Here is a 17,906-nt window from a genome sequence, read left to right on the forward strand (position 1 = left end):
TGGCCTCACCTCTTTGGGCTCTGCCTTGAGGCTGTAGTGAGATTTAGCCAAACTGGGGAAGTCCTGAGTGACTGGGAAACCACGTCAGGGGTTCTGGTGTTTCTGGTGGAGGGTCAGAGTGTCCAGGACTGCACATCCAGAAGAGAAGGGCCTGAGGAAGGGCTGTGGGTGGCAGTGATCACAGGCAGAGCAGGCCGCCTTTTTCTTCCACGTGCTGGGGTTCTGGTCCAGGGGCACCAGGCCTCTGACCCCATGGCCAGCAGAGCCAGAGGCAGCCACCATCTAACCCACTCAGAGGATATCGCCAAACCCTGCGTGAGGACCCAAGATTAGGGTCCTGACTGGGGAACTGGCCTGGCCAGAATCTCAGCCAGGCCCTGCTAAGTGCACCTCACTCCAGCCCTGGTCAGTGTGGTGAAGCAGCAGCTACAAGTGCTGGCTCTGGAATCAGAAAGCCTGAGCTCAAATCCTGGCTGTGTGACCTGGGGCTGTTCACTTCTCTCTGGGCCTCACTTTTTTCCTCTTTGAAGTGGGAGTGATAGGCCTGGTGAAGAGTTGATGAGCCAATACAGTTAAAGCTTTTCATGCTAGGCCAGTTCACGGCCAGCCCTCAGTCAGGAGAGATGCCCGGGGCTTGTGAAGGCTCCTGACCGGCAGCTTCCTGTCCTCAGAGAATCAGCTGACCTGAACTGTGGGTCCATCTGGAGGGCATTGCTTAACCCTGTCCTCCAGCACCTCTGGCCTGAACGTGTCAGGACAGAGCCACCTCATACCTTTGACCCCAACTGGTGTGTGAACAGGGCTTCTAAGGAGCAGCTGTCTCTGGAGGGGGCGAAGGGTGTTGTCCCAGCAACCAAGCTGGTCCCTCTCAGGCAGCTGCTCCAGGCCCATGAAGGGGGGCGGCCATCTGTGCTCTGGATGGGGCTCTCCCGCCACCTGTGCCCTGGTGCCAAGAGCCTGCAAGCAGAACTGGCCTGCCGACCAGAAGGGGCTTCTCTGTTTTTGCCCAACAGACCTGAGACACCACCAGAAGGGCCTCCTGCTGCCTCGATTTCAAGGTTCCCAAGGGTCTCCTGCCTTTCCAAGGGGGAGGTTCTAGTGGACCGGCTTCCTGGGGAGCAGGGGGAGAGGGGCTGGAGCTCCAGAAGGAGCAAGGAGGCCTGAGAACAGCTGTTCCAGCAGTCACAAACCTGTGTGCCATGGGCCACGTTAGCAGGCAGGCACATACCTGCCCAGTGTTTTTTAAAACTTAGAATTGACTAACTCCATTTTTAAAAGAATTAACTAACTCCACTTTTAAATTTAGAGGTTTTATTTATTTATTTTTAAGGCCAGATTTCTGGCTTCTCTCACCCAGGTCTCCACATGACAGCTGTGGGCCAGAGGGGTTACATGCATGGTCTCCTGTAGACGTTTAAACTTGTGACGCCCATTCAAGGCCAACCCACTTAGCTGGGGAAACGAAGGCCCAAAAGGGATTAGACCCTGTGCAAGGTACACAGTCGACCACAGCCTCACAGAGCACGGCCACTGTTAAAAGCTAAAAGCCTGTTCTCTCATCTATAAAACATCAGTGATGATTATCTCCCCTCCCAGGCCTGTGTCTGGAATAAAGTAGTACCTGGCGCAGGACTCACTCAGTCATGATTCTTTTAAATCTGTACATATGATATGCCTTGCCTGGAAGATGTTGCCGGAAGCACTGCTTGCTTTCTTTCTCTGCCGCCTTTCAGAAATGGTTATTTTTCAAGTTGTTTCTGATGCCCAGTGCTTAGGGTTTATTGAGCTCTCGTTCCCACAGCTTCATTGCCGAACTTCAAGCAGAGCTGCTCCAAGCTTTACCTCCCACAGCACTGGCCATTAGATTCCGACTCAGAGTCAGGAGTAAATCATTCTTCCCTGAGCTTCAGTCTACCCAACTGTCAAATAGGGGGTTGTTCATTAATTCAGTAAATACTTACTGAGCCCAGCCATGTATCGGGCCTGGTGCTGGGAAAGCATCTTAATTCTATAAGGTATTCAGGGTCCCCACCCTCAGGAATCTATATTAGATACTCAGGATCTCTGTCTGGTAGGGGAGAGAGACAAAAGACAAGTGAACCAGTAAGTTGATCAGTGCTCGATAAAATAAACAGGATCCTCAAAGGAAGAACAGCAACTTTAGACAGGGTGGTCTGGGAGGCCCTCATTGAGGACATGACCCCTGAGCTGAGACCTGAGTGGGAAGCAGAGATGAGAGCAGGATGGGAAGGAGTAGGTGTGCGGAGGTTGGGGTGGGGATCATCTCAGACAGGGAAACAGCAGGTTCAAAGGCCCTGAGGTCGGCGCATGCTTGGAGTGTTTGAGGAATAGCAGTGTGACTGGAATGGAATCAACAAGGGGAAAGTGCAGGAACTGAGGCTGGAGAAGGGGGCAGTGCCTGTAGTAGGCCAAGGTGGGCAACTTCATGGAGTGGGGAGCCTTTGAAAAGCTTTAGAAATGGGAAGCATTAATCCAATTTGTACTTTAAAAAAACTCCTCAGGCTGCTTTCTGGAGAGTGATTGTGGGTGAGTTGGATCACCGACAAAGCAGGGAGGCCAGAGGGTAGAAAGTGGAAGCCTAGACCAGGGTGGTGGGGTAGAGAGAAGCCCGGCTCTGTGACATGTGCTTTTGTGGGGGAGGGGCAAAGCCTTACAGATGGTGGAGGCCTGGGAAGCAGGGGGCAGGACTCCCCAGGCTTCTGGAGTGTGTGACGGAGTGCGTGCGTGGGAGTCCCCTCTTTAGAAGAGCAAGGCTGACGGCGGGGAGAGGCTCAGATTCATTCTGGACACACTGAGCTTGAGATGGCCTTGGCACCTCACACAGAGCTGCCTGGTGTGCCGGGCTATTGAGAAAGGAGGCAATGCGCCCTTCCAGCTGCAGTCAGGTCCACGTGCTGTAAATCCTCTGACTGCAGGCCAGTTTGGAGGGACTTTGTGAGGGATGCTGTGGGCAGGAAGAAGATACCACCGTTCCCGGTGTCCAAGCAGCCCCAGGAAGCCACGGACCCTGTCCGAGAAGAGGCAGCCCTCTCTCAGGCCTCCCTGGCTTCCCTTCACCAGCTAAATTACCTAAATGCCACTTTGCCGAGCCATGCCCTGCTCAAATCTGTCTTCCCACACCTTGGGCTGTGCTGCCCCGCTCCTTTGCTCGGAGCATCCCTCCACCTGAAAGCCCTGCATCTCCTTGCCCCTCAGTGACTCTGGTCCATCCTGCCGGACCCAGTCAACCTTCATGTCTTCCAGAAAGGTCCTCAGCTGTCCCCCAAAAGGTGATCACTCTCTCCTTCATCGAGAAACCGTGGTAAGTGGAATCATAGGGGCCACGCCAGGATTACAGACATCTTCATGTCTGCCATCTCTTTGAATTCTACTCAGAGCACATTGGAAGTCACACCCCATTTTCTGGGTGAAACAGTTAACATGTTCAAGGCTGTTGCCTCTACATGACCCTTACAGAGTTGGCACAGTGGGCGGGGCATAGGGTAGGGGTCAGGCTTCAGGCAGCCTGGGTTCAATCCCTGGCCCCAACACTGCCTGGCTAGAAGGTGAGCTTGGGCGAGTCTCCCCACCTCTCTGAGCCTCACCTGGAAAACAGGGCAGTGAGAAACCTACCTCACATATCTGTTCTGAGGGTTCATTTGGCCAAAGTACAATCCATTCTCATTATTCATGGTGCTTACATCCGCAATGTCTCACAAACACTGAATTAGTGAATACTGAACCATTCCTCCTATGGGAAATGCAGAGTCCCTGCGTTTCCACCCGCTACCAGCACAAGCCACCAAGATACCTTATTTAATATATTGTTGATTTATTAACACTGATCTAAGCACTGTAACTCAAGCCCGAGCAAAGCTTATCTGACACACGTGTTTTCTCCATAAGGCACATCACAACCTGCTTGCACTTAGGAACATTGGGCAACACTTCAGCACTGTACTTGGGGGCCATTTCAAGCAGAGAAATCACCACCAACAAAAAAACGCTTAAAAATGTGAAAGCACAGCACTAAATAGACCAGGAAAAGGGTGCTTGTTTACAGTATGAGCTGAAACAAGAAGGCAGTGTTGCCTTGTTCAGCCTCAGCTGGGAACCTGTGTGTTGGGAAACTCAGATTTTCAGGTTCTGCTCAAGTCTGCAAGTGGCTGCAAAAAAAGCCCCGCGAGTATGAGTCTTAGCAAGTAGGCAAATTCGCAGATACAGAAGCATGAGGAATGAGGACTGAGTGTAGATGGAGTGCTTGCTCAGTAGCACTGTTAACTTTGGCACTGATACCAGCAGGAGGGCATCCTGAGTGCACCCCTTCTGGGCAGGGCTCCAAGGGTGTGGCCGGACTCCCTAAGCTTTGTGGCTTCGTCTTTCCCAGACACCTTTGTAACCTCTTGGCTCCTATGGACTTTGGGATCTGAGGCAGGTACAGATTCTGGAAGCCCTGAGTGCCCCCACTGAAGGGCTTGTTCCACTTCCACTGGGTGGGCGGTGGCACCATCGGAAGGTTTCAAAGCAGTGGCGTGATTGGATTCCTCAAGTGGCCCATTGGCCAGGGTGGAAGAGGGACAGGAAAGGTAAGATAGGAGGGTGAGGGGCCAGGGAGCAGCGGTGTGGGGCGTCTAGGGGAGGCTGGCTCTAGAGGTGGGGAGAAGGGAAGGATGGGGAGGCAGGTAGGGAGCCCCTGGTTGTGGGCAGTGGGGAGGAGCCCCAGGAGGATGCTGGGGTAAGAGGTGCTGCCAGTCTCTCTTGCTGGCGTTTGAAATTGAAGTTTGATCTTGTTACTCTTAAGATACAGTGAGGGAGGTGGTTTCCAGGCTGGCAGAGGGGGAAAGTAGAGGGCACATGGGCCATCGGCAGGAAAGTGGCTCTGAGAGGTCAGTCTGTCCCCGATCCTGACTTAGCTCCTTGGAATTCTCTCCCAGCTTCCCCTGCTCTGGGGGAAGAAACAGGGAAGGAGGGAGGAATTTGATGCTAGGTGGGCGGGAGCCGTGAGTTCTGCTTTAACCGTAGCACACAAGTGAGCTCCCCGATTTAGCTGCGTGGTTTGACAGGTTACTTGTCGGGTGAGAGAAGGAGGGCTCTTACAGGCTCTCAGCCCTTCCTCCGACAAGCCGGGCAGAGTCGGCAAAGGGGTTTAGGGGGTTCTGGCTCTGAGGCCAGCTCCATTCACTTGGGGTCTTGCATGGGTCCGCTGCCTCTTATGTAAAGCCTGCAGCCATGGCTCCTACACTGTTTAGGCCGCTTCTCCTTCAGCACCCCTGCCAAGCTCGGGCCCTTGGGAGCCAGCAGACGTGAGGACTAGGCTGGGCCTCCAAGGCACTTGCAGGAGGCTGTCATGCTGGGGCTGCTGGGGAAATGGAGCCACAGCCAGTACTCTGAGCACCTGAAGCTCTGATTGGCCATCTTATACACCTTGACATTAAAAAAACAAGATGTGGAAACAAATTCATTCTGACCTGAAAAATAGAGTTTGCAGGATAAAATCTAGGGCAGAAGGCGGAAATGAGACAAAGGGAGCTTCTACTTAGAAGAAGCAAGGACTTGTGCACAGTGGGGCAGGGAGGCTGGGCTGGATGTCTGGGGCCGGGGGCAGGTGGCATCACACAACCAGCTTCTGTCTGAGCCTTGGCGTGATGGACCGGCATGGCCAAGGTGAGGGCAGGGAAGCATGCGGCCCCCGGGCACAGCTGTGCAGTGTGCAGACAATGCTGTGTCTCAGTGAAGTGTCACTCAGGATCTTTAAAAATATGCACAAGGACCAGCTGGAGGAGACAGTCACCCTGGAGTGATGTTCACCCCCAAGCTTCCTGGGCAAATCTGAAAGTTTTCCAAGAGTGGACACAGAGTTGGACCCATATGCCATTTTGGTGTAAATTGTGGCACATAGAATATCTCCCCAGGGCAGGGAGGACCGCAGTTACATCCTGGCCGGGCCAACATCTTGGGTCTCGGGGGCACTTGCTTCCCTCTAAGGTTTAATTGGCAAATGATGGTTGTGCACCCTCTGGACTGGGGACCGGCTGCTGACCCGCATGGGGGACACGCTCAGTCGGAGACCTGGCCACAGCCCTGAGTGCTCCAGAGGAGAGGGTCGGACTCTGCCTGGGCCAGAAAGGGCTGAGAGTGGAGGGACTGGCCGGAGGACGGGAAGCATGAAGGATGCGCGGAGGGGTTCTGGCAGAAACGGTGCACGTGCAAAGGCTTTGGCGCCTGAAGAGTGTGGTGTTTGTGAAGGGTGTGTGGGTTCTGTGAAGCTGGAAGGGGCATGCTGAGCGGGTGGGAGGGCAGGAGGTGAGGCTGTAGGATGGGTGGGTGGGACCAAACAGAAAGGGCTCCAAATTTGAGATGGGACTAGAACCTTGGGTTCTAAAGTGTTGGGAGCCTTCACTATGGCTAAATCTTGATTTTTGGCAACCGAGGGGTTTTTGTAGCGATGATGAGGTTCTTCTTCTTATTCAACAAATATTTATTGAGAGCTTTCTATGCTTGAGATATTACCCTGGGCCCGGGACACGACCTGCTGTGCCAAGACAGACAGAGCCCCCAGCCGCCTCAGGCCTGTAACCATCAGCAAGTAAATGCCTCGCTGAGCTGATGCCAAATGTGATGGGCGCACTGATGGAGATCCTGAGTGATGGGAGAGTAGGGAGCAGTCAGGGGAGGCCTCCTAGAGGAAGTGACACTTGAAACATGTGAGGTGCTGAGAGAAGCCTTCCAGGCAGAAAGAACAGCTTGTGTAAAGGCCCCGAGGTGGGAGGAAGTGCGGAGGGTGTGAGGAACACAGACTGCCTGGATCGCCACGTTGGAAGGGGCTGGGGGAGGTGTTGGCCTATGTTTCTTGGCATTTCACGCCTGTGAAATGAGAGCTGTCCTGTAGATTCGGGCCCCATCCCCCTGCCCTGGGGGCGGGGACAGTGCTCACAGCTGAGAGATGCCCCGAAATCCTCTCCATTAGTCACACCACTTGTCTGGCTGTCACCTGTGCCCCAGGAGACATAGAGAATACAAGATGAGTTCACTTTTTCTTCTTTCACATCTGGCCATCTGGCCTGGCCTCCCTCTAGTTCACTTTCTCTCTAATGAGTGGCTGCGTCAGCAGGACTCTGGCCTACACAGAGGCCTGAGACAGAGGCTGGAGGGTCAGTCCTCTGTCCAGACCCTTGGACAGTCCCATTATCTCCTGGGTGGGGCAGGTCCCTGCACAGACTGACTCCTCCAGGCCAGTGTTAGCCCCACCACAGGTGGGGACAAGGACCCTGACTGGGGTCACACGGCCTCCGCCAGGCTTAGAGCCCAGTTCTGGGTCCTCATGCTCACTGCCACCCTCTTTAGGGGCATATTCCCCCCCTTAAACATTTTGAGCAGATTAGGGCTTCGCTTTTCTAATCTGGGGCAGAAGACTCCACTGAAGCTTTCTTGGGATATTTAGGCCAAACAAACAAACAAATCCTGAAATCCCCAATGAGTCGTGTCTCTGCTGGGCTCTGGTGGTCATGGGCTTCAATGGGCTTCTCTACGTGTCCAGCTCTTGGGGGAGACTGCCCCTGGCTGGTCAGGGAACCAGTCCAGCCTCCCCACCAGTGTCTGGGGAGTGGTAAAATTTTGGCTCACCCCCTGTCCTCCAGGCCTGTCTCCCTCTGTACCAGAAACTAGTCAGAGCCATGCCAGCACTGTGCTGTCTGAGCCTTGACCTCTGTGATGTAGCCTATGTAATCACTCCCTGTGGCCACGCAACTGGTATATGACAGAGCTGGGGTCTGAACTCAGGCTTGTCTGGTTCTCTGCTGCTTTCTGGCTTTTGGATCCTCACTACCAAAGGAATGACTCTCAAATGGTAGAATTTCAGGCAATGGGGAGGAGGGACTCCTAGCAGGAGTCTCCCTTTCAGTCACAGTGAGGGGAGCCTCCATACTTACCCTTAAATGAGAGCATAAATGGGAAAATGCTGTGAGTTAGTCAAGAGCTATGTGAATTCGGTGTGCTGTTAGAACTCCTCCACCCCCACTGAACAGATAAAGGTACTAAAAAGTTCACTGGGGGACAGGGACTTCGGTGAGGCATTGTCGGGGCCTGGAAGCCAGGCCTCTGCCTTTAGTCTAGGCCCCTCCTCCTCCAGCTGTCAGGCCTCAGCTTGGATGTGCCCCTGCACACTGGCTCCAGAGTCCAGCAGGATGCTGAGGGGCAAAGTGGTCAGTGAAAGCCTCAGACACCTGCAGCCCCAGCCCAGCAAAGGGGGGCGGCCTGAGGCCCGGGGAGTGGAGTGTGGTGGGCTGTGCAGCTGAACAGATGTGGTTGTCACTTGCTGTTGGCAACTCTGGGCAAGTTATCTAACTTCCTGAGCCTCGTGTGCCACATCTTTAAAATGGGCATAATCATATCCCCACCTCACAGAGTCACCGTGAGGTGTAAATTACAAAGCCATAAAGCTGCTGAGCACAGCTCAGTAAGCGGCCCAGCTTTCGGCTGTCAGCCTGTGCCCTACAACCAGCTGAACACAGGAGCTCATCTTCCAGAGCAGGCCTGTCCCTTTCCACGGGGCAGGGCCCTGGAGGGTCCTTCTCCCGCAGACCGAAGCCCCGCCTCCTGCCCCTGCACCACCCTTCTTGGGTTGGGGAGTCAGAGACTGTGGGTGTGTCTGTCTGGGGGATCCCTGAGCAGAACTGGGAAATTTTGAACAGAGGAGGAACAGTGCTCTTGGCTCTGAGCTCCCAGAGCACTTAGTCACCTAGACTAGGTCAAGCACAAGACACGGCTCCCAGCTCCTGGGCTTTTCTACTGTGGCCTCTATTGCTGTTGAAGTAGTTGTGTCACGGCTGTTTCTCTGCTAATGGGGGCTCCTAGCTTTCCTGGACCCCAGTACAGGGCCTGGCTTAATACACGTCTATCAGGTGAACAGACAGATGGATGGGCTTTTTATATTACATTTTCTATTGTTAGGTAATTGTATATGATTTACATACAGTTGTAGGAAATAATACAGAGGGATCCTGTGTACCCTTTACCCAGTTTCCCTCAATGGAAAAATCTTGCAAAACTGTAGTATAATTATCATAACCCGAATATTGACATAGGTACAACCCACCAATCTTACTCAGATTTCACCATTTTCACTTGTATCACCTTGTGGTTTTTTAGTTTGATGCAGTTTCACTGCATGTGTAGGTTCATGAATCCACCACCACAGTCAAGATATAGAATTCCCATCACTTTGTACACACTGGGGTCCTCCCTGTCGCCCCTGTATAACCAAGTCCCTCCAGCCTCCCCATCACTCTCTCCCCCTAGTCTCCCCACCAACCACTAATCTGTTCCCATCTCTATAATTAGGTCATTTCAAGAATGCTTTATAAATAGAATCATGTGGTTTGTAACTTTTTGAGATTGCTTTTTCCCTTGGCGTAATTCACTTGAGATTCATCCAAGTAGTTGCTTGTATCAGTGGTTCATTTCTTTTTGTTTCTGAGTGGTGGTCTGGGCGCACCACAGCCATTCACCCATTGAGTGGTAGGTCTCTCAGTGAGCTTGTTTCCACTTTGGCCTATATCAAATAAAGCTGCCATGAACAGTCCTGTATAAGTTTTTTGTGAATGTGTTATCATTTCTATGGGATAAATGCCCAAGGTGCACTTGTTGGGTTGTATGGTAATTGCATGTTTACTTTTCCATGGTTTTATCATTGTATACTCCCACCAGCTGTGAATGAGTGATTCGTTTTCCACATCCTCGCCAACATTTGGTGTTGTCACCCGTTTTTGTTTTGGTCATTCTGATGTTTGAGTAGTGATATCTCACAGGAGCAGATGAATGGATTCTGCTGTGCCTTGTCACTGCCCCTGTGGCACTGGGCCTCATTTTGAGGGTTTCCATTGAGCCATCACCATCACCGTGATTGGCAGTCCCTTGAAGGCAAGGCTTAAAGCCACTCCTCTGGCTCCTCTTCTGGCCCGGGCCTCACCCGGGGAGAGGCTCATTTCAGTCCTCACTGGGGAAAGGGCAGTTGGAGTTAAGATGCTGAGAAAAGCCGCTGGATGTGACCCAGCCCCTCACAGCAAGTAGCTACTGCTGTTTGAAAAGCACCTCCTGTTTCAGAACAAAAAGTTCAGCGTTTACGAAGCCAGCTGTGGGCCAGCCCTGGGCCAGATTCAGAATGGGACTCTGAGACACCAACTCCCACCTATGGCGGGTCCTGGTTCCCTGAATCTTGGTGGAGAACAGAGAGTCTGACCGGGCGTGATGGAGTCTTGGGGGAGGTAGACTGGTGTGTGGGGTTTTCACATAACAAGGTGAGGGGTGGGGTGGGAATGGCAAGATGTGGGGAAGGGTAGCTGAGCCCTGAAGGATGTGTTGGTCTCTGACCAGACAGGGAGAGGGCATCCAGGCAGAGGAAACAAGGGTGGAGGGAAGGTAGGGTAGGAGGAAAAGACCTGGGCAGGGGAGTGGTAGGTCTCTCGGTGAGCTTGAGGACAAGTGAGGTTAACCATTCCTTAGCTGTCCTGACCGTCACTCTGCTGTCACCATCCAGCCCATGCCCCGGATGGATAAGACCTTTGTGGGGGACTCAGGTGGAGGGTGTGTTTGGTCCATGTAGGCATCCCCCACTAGACTTGGCCTTGGCTCAGCATGAAGGTGGGCAGGGCCTGTGTCTGTCTGTCTTGGTCATTGCTGTGTCTGACCCCCATTCTCCTGCTTCAGAAATCCTCACCGAGGCCAGAGCTAGGGTCGGGTCAGGTAGGGCCTCAGCCCTGAAAGGGGCTCAAGAGGGCTGGGGCCTCACCTTCTCCCCTGCCCTCCTCTCACCCATCTGCAGGTTCATCATGCCTAGTGGCGTATAAGAAGACCCCGCCACCGGTCCCTCCACGCACCACATCGAAGCCGTTCATCTCCGTCACGGTCCAGAGCAGCACCGAGTCTGCCCAGGACACCTACCTGGACAGCCAGGACCACAAGAGCGAAGTGACAAGCCAGTCCGGCCTGAGCAACTCGTCGGACAGCCTGGACAGCAGTACCCGACCGCCCAGTGTGACACGGGGCGGAGTCACCCCAGCCCCCGAGGCCCCTGAGCCACCCCCAAAACATGCAGCTTTGAAGAGCGAACAAGGGACGCTGACCAGCTCCGAATCCCACCCTGAGGCCATTCCCAAAAGGAAACTGTCATCTATAGGAATACAAGTAGGGGCCCCTTTCGCACTCTGTCCTCGGCCCACGCCGTGCACCTGCCTGTGTGTAATTACATCTGGTGGAGGCCCACTAGGTCTCTTGGGCAAAGGTGGTTTGTCTATTTTGGGAGGTCGGCCCCAAGTGGCCAGACCAAATTCCACCCATAGTCACGTCTTCCTCACGTTCGCCCGAACATGCTGCGGGCTCTGCCGCTGTGGGCAGGTGTCCCTGCTCCAACGATGGGTTGTCCCAGTGAATGTAGTTACACTCAGCCAGCCATCTCCTGTCCACTGTTTGCCTGTCCACTGTCTGTCTGTTCACTCCACCCTTTGCCCTGGCAGCTGACGCGTGGGAGGCGGGGCTGGCCTAACAGTTCTCTGATCCAAGGTCAGCTCCGGTGCGGAGGCCACAGCCCCGCCTGGCGGTGGGAGCAGCGTGGAGCGTAGACGCCGAGGGCCAGGGGCCCAGGACTCAGGGCCCTGGAGCCTTGGGGGTTGCTCAAGTTGCTCTGGAACTTTGCCCAGAGCCCTCTCGGGCCTTGGGGACAGGTAGGTTGCTTGAGGTGCCAGGCCCATGTCAAATTGAGAAGTGGGATGTCGGTCCCAGTGCATCCCTCTGTGAGAAAGGATCCAGGCAGATAATTCCCCGGGACCAAGTGGCCAAAGCCAGCAGACCCTTCAGGAAGCCAGGCTCACTGTGCGCCCATGGCCAGGGCACACAGCAGGGCAGGGTGCGCCAGCTTCCCCTCCACTGCTTCATTGCACCTCCTGCATGCACTTAACATCAGTAATCTGCCTGCTGTTAGCTGAGTGGGGAAAACTTGGGCCCTGCCTTGCAGCTTTCAAGAGTTGCTCTAAATCCAGACTAAAGTGGAGCATACTCAGGGCAGGGAGGGAGGGCAGCTACAGTGAGCTAAGAGCTTGGGGGAGGCAGAGCCCCTCCAAACCCAGAGGGCGATCAAGGAGGTCCAGGTGGTGTGCATTGTGGCTTAGATTGGACAGGATCTCCGTTTCCCCAGCCACCCCTGTGCAGTGGGGCATGGCCGAGTAGATGACAAAGCACCAAAGTTACAGAAGGAACATGGGACTCAAAGGGGGGCAGAATGGACCAGAGATGGCTCACTGGCCGATTTCTTGCACTTGCCTCTTGGAGAGGAAAAATTTGGGCACATATACAAGAAGAAAGTCGGCCAGGAGACTATTCAGTTTTCTGGGCTCCTTCATAAGGGGTCCGGCCCCTGTCCTGTACAGCTCTCAGGAGAGACTAAGGAATACAGAAAATAGTCTAGTCCCGGGGTCTTTGTTTGGGCAGCCCCACCCTCTCCTTGGCCAAACCAGATGTTCTTATCTTTCCAGAAGACCTGAGAGAGTTAGACTCACCCTGATCCTTTCACTCGGCAGTTCACAGGGGGCTGAGTACTCTGGCTCTTGGGCCCATCCAGGCTTCTCCCCCGGGTTCACCCCACCCGCACTCCATGCTCTCCAGGCAGCTTCTTGAGATCCAGTGATATTGCATCCTCTGAGCTGGCTCTTGCTGAAGGAGAAATGCAGCTGCACCCCCATGGCAAGGAGGAGCCTGGTGCTCGTTCCCTGCCCAGGAAAGCCTCCCTGGCCTCTGTGAAGCCAAGAGACAAGAGTCTCCTATTTCCAAGGACACCCCTACAACTCTCGTCCCACCCCTTGGTGCCTCGAGCCCTGGGTCAAGTGTGTGTTCTCCCTCATTCATGAGCGGTGGCGGAGGGGCTGACCTGGCTGCTCCGTGGCCACGTACCTCTGTCCCGGAAAAGAAAGGTAGGCCCAGGGCATCACTGGTATAGAGAAAGAGTGCCAGCTTTGCACGTGGCTCCCCTGGCCCACCCAGTGCTGAAGGTAACCTCAGCCAAGTGTGATCAAGGCCCAGGGCCGGCATCCCACGGGGCCCAGGGACTTGGCCGGCTCTTGCCTTGGTTGCAGCTTTCAAATCCAGAACTGCCGTCCGAGGTGCGCCCCTAGTGCCGGTGCCTCCAGCCTGCCCTTCACCTGCAGGGTTGGGGGAGCGATCTGTGCCTCGAGACAGCCCCGCTTCAACTACACCAGATAACGGCTGTGGCTTTGTGTGTGTGTGTTTTCTTTCTCTTTCGTTGTCCTTTTTTCTTTTCTTCTCTCTGATGCGTGTGAAGGAGAGGACTAGAAGGAACGATTCCCACCTCTCGGAGGACAACGGACCCAAAGCGATCGATGTGATGGCACCCTCCTCAGAGTAGGGAAAGCCAGTCATCTCCACCCCATCCCACCTCCCACCCACCTGCCCGCCCGCCTCCGCGCGAATGAGCAGTGCCCGGCTTAACCTGGTCCGGCCTCGGGCCCACGTGCAGTGTCCGCATGCCTCGTGTCTGTCTGTCCACACGTCCGTTTGCGTCGTCCCACTAACGTGAATTTCAGCAGCAAGTGTGGTGTTTGTTCTTTATTTTTGTCTTTGTCTCCGTGCCGTTGCTGTCGTTGTCCTTCAATAAGGTTGACTGCGTTCAGCCAGTGCCAAAAGAGGAGCCCAGTCCCGCTACCAAATTCCAGTCCATCGGGGTTCAGGTAGAGGACGACTGGCGGTAAGTGGCACCGAGGTGTTGGCTGCCTCTCCCCTCTCCTCTCCCTCCCTCTGCTCTCCCCTCTCCTGCGCCTTCTCCTCCTGCTCTCCCTAACCCACTTCTCCTTGCTGGATTTCTAGTAACCGAGCTGGGTTTGGGGTGCGGGCGGTGGCCCAGGTGTGGGAGGCTGGGCGGGCGGGCGTGCTCAACGAGCGCTTGCTCTGTGAGATTAATCAGCCACGGGGGCCGAGGCCGGGCGGAGACATGGCCTGGCACCCCGATGTTGGTGGGCGTCCTGGCCCCAGTGCAGTAAACAGGCAACCTTATGACCTTGTCTGTGTGTGCGTGTGCGTGTGGGCGGGGCGGGGGCTGAGCAGAGAATGAGACGGGGGCTGTGGGACCCGCTTCAGGCGCATGGTGAGCAGACGATGCATCCGTTTCTCTGTCTCCCGTGTGTCCGGGTCGGGGTGGCCTCTGGTCTCTGGCCCTCTGGGTGACTCACCCCCTACTGTCCCCACCCCACTCCACCCCGCACCCACAGAAGCAGCGCCCCCTCTCACAGCATGTCCTCCCGACGGGACACCGACTCGGATACCCAGGATGCCAACGACTCGAGCTGTAAGTCATCTGAGAGGAGCCTCCCGGACTGCACCCCACACCCCGACTCCATCAGCATCGATGCCGGCCCCCGGCAGACCCCCAGGATTGCCCAGATCAAGCGCAACCTCTCCTATGGAGACGACAGCGACCCTGCCTTAGAGGCATCCTCGCTGCCCCCGCCCGACCCCTGGCTGGAGACGTCCTCCAGCTCCCCCGCGGAGCCAGCACAGCCAGGTGCCTGCCGCCGGGACGGCTACTGGTTCTTGAAGCTGCTTCAGGCAGAAACGGAGCGGCTGGAAGGCTGGTGCTGCCAGATGGACAAGGAGACCAAAGAGAACAGCCTCTCTGAAGAAGGTGGGCGCTGTGAGGCCGGCCCCGGGGGCGGGGTGGGAGGGGTGCGGGTGCCAGCCCCAGCCTCCGAGGTGGGGGTGGGGGTTCTTAGGTTCTCTTCCTAGGTCGGTTGTGATTCCACCCCTTACTCTCATTCTTTCCTTTCTTCCATCCATCCACCGACCTAACCAAACCTTTTTCCAGAAAGGATTTACGGCAGCAGCTGCTAGTTGCACTGGCTGTGGGGTCAGCAGGCCCCTGGTTTGAATCCTAGCTCTTCCCTTACTAGTGAAGTGACCTTGGGCAGGTTCCTTGAGCCTCAGTTTCCTTACCTGTAACGTGGAGATAATCCTACTCTCTGATGCGGCGGTGCATGTTCAGGGCCCGATGAAGTGCCGGACACAGAAAGTTGGCACCATAATTATGCCTTTGGCGGCTCCTTATTGAGCACCTACTGTGTACCAAGCACCAGAGATCTAACTGTGAACCTCAGCAGGGTGTGAAGAACTATGAATGGGTTAGACAGAAGTCATCTACTTTCCCACTTAGGCTTCTGTCTATACCATGCCTGTTTCCAAAAATTCCCCCGAGAAATTAGAGAATAGTTCTAGAAAGAGCTAGAAATATGTAGGGAGCCTAGATTCACAGGTGTTTGATACAGGGGAGGGGTGGTTTGGAGGCAGGCCCCTGGGAAGCTCCGGCCCCTAGATGGCTCCCCTTCACAGACCGTGCAGGAAGCACAGGTCTCTGGAGTATCCAGAAGGGATGGAGCCAGCATCCCACTGACCCCTGGTGGGGCAGGGCCTGGGGAAACCACCCCTTGATGACTCAGAGGCCTTGTTTTCACTCTCTCTAGGCCAGTCCCCAGCTTTGATGTCACACCCACTGGTGTGCAGGGAACTGTTGTGAGGTATATACCTAACAACCTTTTACAATACTAGTATTTACAAAATCAGAACAGAGGCAAGGATCAGAGAGAGCACTAAATGGCTTCTAACAGAAACCATCCAGCCCTCTGCCCTTCCTCAGCCTTCCCCACTTGCAGCTTTTGTCAACTGTGTATTCTGGTATTTACCTTCATATTTCTTTTTCATTTTTAAATGGGATTACCTTTTATTTCCTCTCAAATAAATCATCATTATGTATTGATCTCTACTATAATAGCTCAGTATTTAGCTCTGTCACCTCCACTTCCTGTGCCCCACCCTCCGTATATTACATCAGTTTGGGGTTAAAAAACAACCAATATTTCTGTTTGCTATGAGCATGTAAGTGATGTTCACTACAGAGCCTTGTAGTATATTAATGATTTCATTTTCTTATACATTTTGTTTTTCCTAGAATGAATGGTTGCCTCATTTTTTTTATACACTTTATTTTCTAAGCTCTTATTCGTAATTTTTTTCACATGCTCCACCAGATCGGCCAGCCCCTCATCAATATTATTTTCCAGGTGTGCAAACGTATCAGATAATCTCATGATCTCCTATTTTTCCTGGTGCCCTCTGTCCTCTGCCCTGATCTGGCCAGCTTGCTTTCTGGGCCTGCTGCCAGGCTGCTGTCCAGAGACTTCCCTTTTCGTCACCTGGGACTGCCCTTGGCTACTTTACTGTGATGGACACCCTGCTTTTTTGGACAACATGGTCTTCCGCTTTCCTGATTTTAGCCCCCTCACTTTACGGGAGCACACCTTCAGTTGGAGATAAATTTTTGGAAACTGTATGTCTTTATTCAGACCTCATATAGTTTGGCTGGGTGTAAAGTTGAAAATAGTAAATACAAATTATTTTTGTGTATAAATATAGATATAATTTATATATAAATATTAAAGTTGAAAGTAACTTTCCCTCAGAATCTTAAAGAGGCCGTATTATGTTTAGCTTCCATTACTTGCGATGAACAGTTTGAGGCCATTCCAGGTCTCAGTCCTTTGTATTATTTTATCTCTGGAAGCTGTTAGGATCTGTTAGGGTCTTCACTTTACCTCTCTTATGAAATTTCTCAGTGATGTGCCCTGGAATGGGTCTTTGTGCCAGTAGTTAATAGGCCACTTTTATGTGGAGACTCAGGTCTTTTGTTTCTTGCAGAAATAGTCTTGCATTAATTTTTTAAAATAATTTCCTCACTTCCACTTGTTCTGTTTTCTCTCTCTGAAGTTCCTGTCACTCACATGTTGGATCTGCTGAGTCGATCCTGTCTCTGATCTTTTCTTTCTCTTATCTTTTTGTTGTCTCTCTTTCTGGAAGGCTTTCTTTTTTTTTTTTTCTTTTTTTTCCCACGCTATAACAACTTTATTGAGATATAATTCACATGCCATAAAATTTACCCTTTTAAAGTATACAGTTCAGTGGCAGTTAGTGCACTCATAATGTTGTGCAACCATCACTGTTATCTAAATTCTGAACATTTCCATCACTCCAAAAAGAAACCCCGTGACCATAAGCAGTCACTCCTCATCCCCTCCTCCCCACTAGCTCTCAGCAACCACTAATTCTGTCTCGTGGATTTGCCTATTCTGGACATTTATGTAAATGGAGTCATACAGGATGATTGTGTGACAGGTCTTCTGTGTCTGGCTTCTTTTGCTGCATGTTTTTAAGGTTCATCCATGTTGTAGCATGTATCAGTTTTTCATTCCTTACTGTGGAGTAATATTCCCTTTTATGGATAATACTACATTTTATTTATACATTTATGTGTTGATGGACATTTGAATTGTTTCCACTTTGGGGCTGGTATGAATAATGCTGCTGTGCACATTTGTGTACAGGTTTCTGTGTGGATCTATGTTCATTTCCTTTGGGTATACAAGTAGGAGTGGAATTGCTGGGTCATATGATAATTCTGTGTTTAACTTTTTGAGGAACCTGCTAAACTCTTCCACAGTGGCTGCACCATTTAACATTCCCACCAGCAGCACACGAAGGTTCTAATTTCTCCACATCCTCACCAACACTTGTAATTATTGCTCTTTTTGATTATAGCCATCATGGTGGGTACAGTAGTACCTCACTGTGGTTTTTGTTTTTTTTGTGGGTTTTTTTGCGGTACGCGGGCCTCTCACCGTTGTTGCCTCTCCCCATTGCGGAGCACAGGCTCTGGACGCGCAGGCTCAGCGGCCATGGCTCACGGGCCCAGCCGCTGCGTGGCATGTGGGATCCTCCTGGACCGGGGCACGAACCCGCCTCCCCTGCATGGGCAGGCGGACTCTCAACCACTGCGCCACCAGGGAAGCCCCTCACTGTGG

The 17,906-nt window shown here is 53.1% G+C and overlaps 1 protein-coding gene across 12 annotated transcripts in view; it reads left to right on the forward strand.

Moving 5' to 3' along the window:
• Window positions 1-17,906, forward strand: part of DLGAP4 (DLG associated protein 4) — a 202,486-nt gene that overhangs the window by 153,618 nt on the left and 30,962 nt on the right. For 10 of the 12 annotated variants that reach the window (XR_010935248.1, XR_010935249.1, XM_067708038.1 and 7 more), the window contains 3 exons: window positions 10,820-11,181; window positions 13,662-13,750; window positions 14,271-14,683. Coding sequence is in view for 10 of the 12 variants with exons in the window: in XM_067708038.1 (XP_067564139.1) it covers window positions 10,820-11,181; window positions 13,662-13,750; window positions 14,271-14,683 (864 nt within the window). In the remaining 2 variants the exon portion in view is untranslated. Of the gene's footprint in view, window positions 1-10,819; window positions 11,182-13,327; window positions 13,408-13,661; window positions 13,751-14,270; window positions 14,684-17,906 lie in introns of all 12 variants that reach the window. The other 2 variants (XM_067708033.1, XM_067708035.1) reach the window with 1 other exon arrangement.

Source organism: Pseudorca crassidens, chromosome 15 (assembly GCF_039906515.1).
Source record: "Pseudorca crassidens isolate mPseCra1 chromosome 15, mPseCra1.hap1, whole genome shotgun sequence".
In the NCBI taxonomy this organism is placed as follows: domain Eukaryota; kingdom Metazoa; phylum Chordata; class Mammalia; order Artiodactyla; family Delphinidae; genus Pseudorca; species Pseudorca crassidens.